Genomic DNA, 9,510 nt, shown 5'->3' with positions numbered 1-9,510 from the left:
CTGTGGTTATCAAAAATAAATGCTTTAATATCTGCATGTCACCTTGACTTACACTTTTAAAGAAAGTCATCCATTAATCTGTTAGTCTTTGTTCCTCTTTTAAAAAAGATGTAATGGTTTTAGTGTTGCAACTTGGCTGTGTAGGAAAAGTGCGAGTTTATATAAATAAAGTTTTGATTGACTTAATTACAGTTTTGTAATGAATAATGTATGCTGTTATGATATCATTAAAAAGGGATTTTTCCCATTATTATAATCATTATAAAATACATTTTACGTATGATGTTTCATCATAAAAATAGTTTTTTCGAACTTTTTCCTTATATGACTTTTTAAAGCGACATGCACCCGCAGAACATGTTGACCGGAAAGCAAGACTTTTAAAGTGGGAAAACCAGAACGAGGCTGGAGCGCCAAAACACAGGGGGACGTCGACGTTGCCGATGACGTCACCGCAGCCGCATCGGCATCACTCACACATCGCCTAGTGCGCAGCTCGTGCAAACGAGCCAGCAGCCAACCAGCCGGCGCGAAAGACTGCGTCTCTCGGGGCCGCGCGTGTTCGTCTCATCCGCTACATGAGGATCTAAAGGCGCCGTAAGAATTCCCGCGGAGTCTTGGCGGGAGAGACACGAGAACCATGGACGTCGTGGAAACGCGCGTTTTTCTGCCACTCGCAATTCTAATAAGTAAGTGACTTTTATCAAACTTTAATCGTCTGGAGGTCAGTTGGATGGATGCATTTCTTGCTTTTTAATTGGTTATTTTCTTTTAAAAAGTGTTTCGATTGTGTAAACATAACGGAACCGAATCAATTTGGGACAAACTTGAGACGATATCATTGACATGAATATACATTTGAAGAGGACAGCAACACTTCAGAATGAAACATGCAATATTTTACTCCCTTGATTAGAGATAGCTATAGATACAACATGAAATTAAACAGTGGTTTCTTATTACATCATTGGTGTATTAGCATTGCTGATTTCAAGTGGCTTCCCCCCCTGATTTGAAGGGCTGCTGCTCATTTTGCTCTTCAAACAATTCCTCATGCAGGCACTTGTTTTCGAGCAGCTCTCTTATCAGTGCATCAGTAACATTGATTGATTGATTGAAACTTTTATTAGTACATTGCACGGTACAGTACATATTCCGTACAATTGACCAATAAATGGTAACACCCGAATAAGTTTTTCAACTTGTTTAAGTCGGGGTCCACTTAAATTGATTCATGATACAGATATATACTATCTTCATAATACAGTCATCACACAAGATAATCATCAGAGTACCGTATTTTTCGGAGTATAAGTCGCACCGGAGTAAAAGTCGCACCTGCCGAAAAATGCATAATAAAGAAGGAAAGAAACATATATATTGATTGATTGATTGATTGAGACTTTTATTAGTAGGTTGCACAGTGAAGTACATATTCCGTACAATTGACCACTAAATGGTAACACCCGAATAAGTTTTTCAACTTGTTTAAGTCGGGGTCCACTTAAATTGATTCATGATACAGATATATACTATCATATATACTATCATCATAATACAGTCATCACACAAGATAATCACAATTAATTATTTACATTATTTACAATCCGGGGTGTGGAGGGGGGTGGGGGGGGGTAGGATATGGACATCAAGTAGTGGACATAGAGAGAGAGAGAGAGAGAGAGAGAGAGAGAGAGAGAGAGAGAGAGAGAGAGAGAGAGAGAGAGAGAGAAAGAGAGAGAGATCAGAAGGCATAAGAAAAAGTATCTGCATTTGATTGTTTACATTTGATTATTAGCAATCCGGGGAGGGTGTTAGTTTAGGGTTTTAGCTGCCTGGAGGTGAACTTTTATTGCGGTTTTGAAGGAGGATAGAGATGCCCTTTCTTTTATACCTGTTGGGAGCGCATTCCACATTGATGTGGCATAGAAAGAGAATGAGTTAAGACCTTTGTTAGTTCGGATATAAGTCGCACTGGAGTATAAGTCGCACTTTTTGGGGACATTTATTTGATGAAACCCAACACCAAGAATAGACATTTGAAAGGCAATTTAAAATATATAAAGAATAGTGAACAACAGGCTGAATAAGTGTACGTTATATGACGCATAAATAACCAACTGAGAACGTGCCTGGTATGTTAACGTAACATATTATGGTAAGAGTCATTCAAATAACTATAACATATAGGACTGCTATATGTTTACCAAACAATCTGTCACTGTCCCATGAAATCTTATACGTCTAGTCTCTTACGTGAATGAGCTAAATAATATTATTTGATATTTTACGGTAATGTGTTAATAATTTCACACATAAGTCGCTCCTGAGTATAAGTCGCACCCCCGGCCAAACTATGAAAAAAACTGCGACTTATAGTCCGAAAAATACGGTATATACATTGAATTATTTACATTATTTAAAATCCGGGGTGTGGGATATGGAGGGGGGGTTTAGGTTTGGTTGGTATCAACACTTCAGTCTTCAACAATCAACATCAAGTGTGCTAATCCGGTGTTTTTCAACCACCTTGCCGCGGCACACTAGTGTGCGTGAGATACAGTCTGGTGTGCCGTGGGAGATTATGTAATTTCACCTAATTGGGTTAAAAATATTTTTTGCAAACCAGTAATTATAATCCGCAAATGTGCCGTTGTTGAGCGTCTGTGCTGTCTAAAGCTCGGCAGAGTAACCATGTTATACTCTTCCATATCAGTAGGTGGCAGCAAGTAGCTATTTGCTTTGTAGATGTCGGGAACATGGTTTGTCGTGATCACAATATGCGGGAGGTAAGGTATCTAACACTTAAACCAAAAATAAACAAAAGGCGAGTGCCGCTAAGAAAAGGCATTGAGGCAAAACGAAACTAAAACTGAACTGGCTGCAAAGTAAAGAAAAACAGAATGCTGGACGACAGCAAAGACTTACAGCGTGTGGAGCAGACGGCGTCCACAAAGTATGTCCGTACATGACATGACAATCAACAATGTCCCCACAAAGAAGGACTGCATCCGCACGACTTAAATAGTCTTATTTGCGAAAACAAAGCAGGTGCGAGGGAATAGCAGTCAAGGAAGACATGAAACTGCTACAGGAAAATACCAACAAAAGAGGAAAAGCCACCAAAATAGGAGCGCAAGACAATAACTAAAACACTACACACAGGAAAACACCAAAAAACTCAAAATAAGTTACGGCGTGTTGTGACAGATCGTGACAGTGCATCTACTTTGAGACAAGAGTCAAGACCTATAGTGATGCATGCTTGGTTATGGTTTGAATTCATATCCAACAATTGCGAGAACGACTTTTTATTGTCAATATATTCACTTTTTTATGTTTTCTGCTGGTGGTGTGCCTCAGATTTTTTTCAATGAAAAAAATGTGCCTTGGCTCAGAAAAGGTTGAAAAACACTGTGCTAATCTACACATGTGGCTTCTCCTTCTATAGTGGCACTGCAAACTTTGCATCCACACATGTTATGCGAGTGCACGGCAGCTTGTCTCATTGCATTTAGTCACAGAGTGGAGAAGTAGTGCAAGTGTCCATAATTGTTTACTGCAGTCAGTGCACATGAGCATTGCTTTGTGCCAAAATTTCCCAGCATTATGTTTGCTGCTCCTGCCTCTACATTATCCGGAGTGATCCATCTTGAGCTGTAAATACAGCCTCATACTTCATCTGAGGCTATAGGTATACAGTAAATACATATATGGCAGGCTGACTGTAAATGGAATTTCGTTGTTATTTAGTTGCTGATTTATGTATTTTACGTAAGGGTGTTTATCGTTTCATTTTAACAACGATTCAATTCGGTTGTTGCCAATACAATTTAGGGCCGGTCTCATTTTTTTTTAGAACGATTCGATCCGAAAATATTCAGTGAGTTGACATCGATTAAATAACTTTTTAGCAAAAAAAAAATCAAGCGTTGTGACTGTGAAATACAAACTGTATACTGGACACTGCAGGTGAAGTTCCCTATATTCCTGTTATTTCCATCCATCCATCCATCCATTTTCTACTGCTTGTCCCTTTCGGGCTCGCGGGGGGTGCTGGTGCCTATTCCAGCTACACTCAGGCGGAAGGCGGGGTACACCCCGGACACGTCGCCACCTCATCGCAGGGCCAACACAGATAGACAACATTCACACTCTCATTAGGGACCATTGCCTATCAACCTATCCCCAGGTGCTTGTCTTTGGAGGTGGGAGGAAGCCGGAGTACCCGGTGGGAACCTATGCAGTCACGGGGAGAACATGCAAACTCCACACGAAAAGACCCCAAGCTTGAGAATCAAACTCAGGTCTTGTGAGGCAGAAGCACTAACCACTTTTCCAACAAGGGAATTAGGTATAAATGAATTATGGCTGCAAACAGGCAAGTAAACAACAATTAACGGCCAATGTATTCACATCTTATTTGTATCTGTTCTCCGCTGTCACTTCCGTTGTGTCAGTCGCGTCTTTTGTGGCTTAAAGTTATGTTGTGGCTTTATATTATTATGTTGTTTGTATTTGTTGTGGCTTTTGCAATTGTGCTGTAGCTGTAATATTGGCACGGATTACAAAATCTTACGTCTCTAATGGCGACGCTGATGTTACATAGCAGACAGCATCAAGAAATGATCTTAGATTGCGCTACGAACATGACACTACTACAAAGAATGTATCGGAGCGGATGCAGGTCCGAAGCAAAAAAAGACCGGTGGGAGATATTTTTTTTTGAAGGGAGAATCATGGAAACAAAACTTTCAAATGTCTCGAATTTCATTCAGAAGACTCTGCGAATTGATGGAAAAAGAGTCTTAAATCCGAACGAAAAGATCGTTTGTGCCGATACTTTTCCAGACAATGGTTGCTATTGTTCTGTACAAGCTTGCCATTTGTGTGGAATACAGACTTATTGTTAATCAGTTTGGAGTGCACAAATTCAGCGTGAACAAACTTGTGTACGCTTTATTATTAGCCTTTAATATACCTGCTTTATTCTCGTTCATCTCATTTGTATTTCCTTATAGAGTCCGAATTTTACATTTCTTTAGCTACATTCTTAAATATATCTCAGTTTTTTTCTCCCATCGATGCACTTCAAAATGTCCTACTTATTTAAATTGTGAAGCAAATAAACAGTCTCCTCTTAATTACAACTTTTGCTATGTTTTAATGAATGGTATCTGCTTCCAGGTTGTAACCCGCGCGTTGAGACTGACGCATGCGAGATACAAAGGGTCCCATCTGTCAGGACACCCCCCCGGAGAGATCTGGTTTTCAATCGCATAATCCAGGTGTTAGTCCAACTTTTCAAAAACCTAACACGATCGGATTAAGGTGTTTCCGTGGGTTGTAGGACGCTTATTTAGAGCCGAACTATTTGAGAAATCGGACTAATTTAGTGCATGGACACATACTGACTGTGTTTGAACATAGGACAATAAAAACTGTATCTTAATCAAGTGATTCTTTGGCGTCCCATTAGATGGAGCCACGTACCGCAGTTGGAGAATACTTGATCTATTGTCAAAGTTTTTGTCAGGTTGGCACACGCTAAGCTTGAAGCGTGACCCCAGAAAGTACAGACCTTTTTGCGTACTTCCTAGCTGCAGTAATGAGTGCACAAAAATGTCTGCCCATGTTCAGGTAGCAACAAACAATGATCCAGCCTTGTCCAAAGAAACCTCCTGATTGGCAACCAGGGACAGGTGATTGAGGCAGTGCTTAGGCCATAGACGAAGGGGCAGGAAGCAAGAAGCGGGAACAAGAAATCAAAAGCACTGGACCAGAAATACACCAAGCACAGGAAGATAAAAGTGAGTCCAAAATTGTCAAAGAGGGTCATGACAGTATTGGATCAGGACTCGAAATCAGATCTGGGGCCAAAAAATGGATCGTGATTGGAGCCCAAAAATGTTGATTGGGACATCCATAATATTCATTAATATTTCTGCCACCAAAGCACGCCATACTTAATATACTCTTTTATTTAAATTTCCCTTGTATAAGTCTTTGATGCGTCCGGTGGTCATGTTGGCGTGAGGACGCCATCACCAGCTCTGATCAATCATGACCATTTACAGGATTTGGGCTTGTTTATGGGAATACCTTGTGCAGCTCTCAGCACCTCTGGTCAACACTAATCCAGTAATTGCCCTACGTGTTACTGAGGAACACTTAAACGTGCGCCATAATCATGCATATTGTTGGAGTTAAGCTATTAAGTTAAACTATTTCCAGTGCTGCAGAAATCTCCATTACATGTGCGCGGCTCATTTGTAAATGGAGTCTCTTACTGTATCTTACAACTCCCCTTCTTTCTCTTTTTTCTTTACACTGCATAGAGCTTGATCCAACTCCTAAGTGGCTGGCTGTGAGTCTTTTGTATGTTGCAGATGAAAGCGCTTGGTCGCCTACTCGGCCAAAGCTTGAGCTGGCAGTGGTGTGGAGTAAAAGCTGTGCACTTTAAGGACCTTTTGTCATTCTGCTCATTAAGAACAAAGCAGCTTGGAGGAACACTTGAGGGCAACACTTTCAAATTCACTCATATTGTCACAGTCTTGTCTGCAGTGTTAATTTTCTTTACACAACTTGTTGTTTGTGGCTGTACTTTATCAAGGTTGCTTTGGAGCTTGTTTTAAAACCCATTTTTTGTCGAAGGGGCAAACATACAGCACTTATTTTCCTTGCAGTTAGGAAATAAATGCAGAACACAAAGCTATTAAGCTTTTGTGTACACATCTTTACTGATTTTAAGAAGTAAACAAACAACTCAAAAAGTCTTATCCGCTTTGTATAGTATAGTATAAGTATCCAAACAACACTTAAAGTACCAGTAGAATCGGTAAACAAGTTGATTTTTTTATGCATATTTGTGTTTCATTGTATCCAATAAAGCATATCCAATTGTATTTACAATCCGCAAAGTATGTGAAAATACTGTCTAAACCTCACAAAATGCCACAAATTCAGTCAGCCATTTTGAATATTGGGCTATTTTCAGAGATTGACGTCGTTGGAGTAACGTTTCTGTACTGCGACCATAGTATCAGATCAGTCTTACTGGAAATACGCAAAAATTGGAATGAGATGTGGTGTTTATCGTTCACAATCTTATGTAAGGCAAGAACACATATTCTTGGCTTTTTTATGCATTCAAAATTGTAAATAAATAGCCAACAATGGAGTCAACAGATCGAGGGTCCGCTGTTGCGCTCATTATACCTTCTCTAAAAACATCCAGAAAGCGCCAACAATACTCCATTTATATGTCGCGACATGAAAATGAACCAAATATGAGTGATATTGTTATTATAAGCGCCAACGCAGGCATACTTTTTTAGCAGCACATTGATAGCAGTGAGCTAATGTTAGCTTACGCTTCTATGGTTGACACACTGAGCCGACGGCTGCTTCTGCTTCGTCTCAAACTTGGTAAAAGTAAATTATAGATAATAAATCATGCATCTCACCTAGTAATAAAGAAATGTGGCCATGGTCCGGCAGGCTAATCGACTTTTACGTCCCCGAGATGGCGAAAAAGACCCCAAAAGATGCTTTGTGCAGGAACTTTTTTTTTTAACCCTTCTTGAGGATTGCGATTGAACATTCATCTGAACTGAATTATGTGAGGTTCCCATCGGTCGGCATTCCAGCGAGAGTGGAAATATTACAGTAAGTGTTTGTTTTATTATGGTTTATTAAGGTTAGTTTGTATGTTTAGTACCTAGCAATGCTGCGGATGCTAGTGTCACAATAAAGCCACATCTGTTTAGCACTCGGCTTCTAAAACTTATTGCTCATCCTCTTTGTGTTCGGGCTCAAAAATACAAGGTTCTGGATCATAATTTTTCCATAAGTAATAATTGTTGCCTCTCACAAAGTCTGCTTGATTAGCATTGTTGTGGATAGGGAAGGGAACTTTGGTTCCTCCCGCGATCAAGTGACTGGCTTCCTCATTAACTCTCAAAATGGCTCGGGAATCGCAGTGAGATTGATACTATTTTGGTCATATCTATTTATTTGCAAACTTTGGAAGTCTTTCGGTGTTATAAATCCGATATATATGATAATATCTTCAATATAGAGGCAGCTTGTTTTTCTACTCCTACTCTACTGTTACTTTAAGTGATTAGATCGATATTGTTCTTGTTATTATTATTGCAAAATATTTTTGGGGATCGTTTTTTGGTATTGTTTACAAACTCAGAGAGTAAGTCTCTGGATACATGAGGGATTTGCGGGCAAAACCCAAATTATTTAAATGGGATCTAATAGTAGTTTTTGCTCTTCTTTCGTTATTGTGAACTAGCCACTATACAGTGGATCCGGAATGTATTCAAAGCACTTTACGCATGTTACAGCCTTATACCAAAATGGATTAAATCCATTTTTGTCCTCAAAATGTTACACCTTATACCCCATAATTACATTGTGATTTTATTTTTGTTTCCAAATTTATTAAAAACAAAAAACAAAAACAAAAATCACATGTACATAAGTATTCACAGCCTTTGCTCAATACTTTGTTGATGCAGCTTTGGCAGAAATTACAGCTTCAAGTCCTTTTGAATATGATGCCACAAGCTTGGCACACCTATCTTTGGGCAGTTTCGCCCATTCCTCTTTGCAACACCTCAAAAGCTCTATCAGATTGGATTGGAAGCATTGGTTTTCATCCTGGATGTCTCTGTACCTTGCTGCATTCATTTTAGTCTAGTCAGGGAGGTGACCAAGAACCCGATGGTCACTATGTCAGAACTACAGCATTCCTCTGTGGAGAGAGGGGAACCTTCCAGAAGGACAACCATCTCTGGACCAAACCACCAATCAGGCCTGTATGGTATAGTGGCCATTTCTTAGAAAAATGGTTTGTCAAAATGCACCTTAAAGACTCTCAGACCACAAGAAACAAAATTATCTGGTCTGATGAGATAAAGATTGAACTCTTTGGCGTGAATGCCAGGCGTCATGTTTAGAGGAAACCAGGCACCGCTCATCACCAGGCCAATACCATCCCTGCAGTTAAGCATGGTGGTGGCAGCATCATGCTGTGGGGATGTTTTTCAACAGCAGGAACTGGGAGACTAGTCAAGATAGAGGGAAAGATGACTGCTGCAACATACAGAGACATCCTGAGTGAAAACTAATGCTTCTCATCCAACCTGATGGAGCTTGAGAGGTCTTGTAAAGAGGAATGTGTGAAACTGCCCAAAGATAGGTGTGCCAAGCTTGTGGCATCTTATTCAAAAAGACTTGAGGATGTAATTGCTGCCAAAGGTGCATAAACAAAGTATTGAGCAGAGGCTGTGAATACTTATGTACATGTGATATTTTATTTGTAATAAATTTGCAAACATTTAAAAAAAAAACTTTCACATTGTCATTATAGGGTATTGTCTGTAGAATTTTGAGGACGAACATAACTGTATTTTGTCCAAAAAATATTAAATACAGTAAATTTAATACAACATTTGATTAAACAACACTAGCGTATTCTAAATTTGTAAGCTTAAT

The 9,510-nt window shown here is 39.5% G+C and overlaps 1 protein-coding gene across 2 annotated transcripts in view; it reads left to right on the top strand.

The window, feature by feature from the left end:
* The first annotated feature begins 512 nt into the window (after positions 1 to 512).
* Positions 513 to 9,510, top strand: part of ltk (leukocyte receptor tyrosine kinase) — a 138,128-nt gene continuing 129,130 nt past the window's right edge. For both annotated transcript variants that reach the window (XM_062041633.1, XM_062041631.1), the window contains exon 1: positions 513 to 689. In XM_062041633.1, the coding sequence (XP_061897617.1) occupies positions 641 to 689 (49 nt within the window). In that variant the 5' untranslated portion in view covers positions 513 to 640. The remainder of the gene's footprint in view (positions 690 to 9,510) is intronic.

The sequence above is a fragment of the Entelurus aequoreus genome, linkage group LG03 (genome assembly GCF_033978785.1).
Source record: "Entelurus aequoreus isolate RoL-2023_Sb linkage group LG03, RoL_Eaeq_v1.1, whole genome shotgun sequence".
In the NCBI taxonomy this organism is placed as follows: Eukaryota; Metazoa; Chordata; class Actinopteri; order Syngnathiformes; family Syngnathidae; genus Entelurus; species Entelurus aequoreus.
The sequence above is the reverse complement of the archived record's forward strand: the minus strand, read 5'-3'. Positions and strand labels throughout refer to the sequence as shown.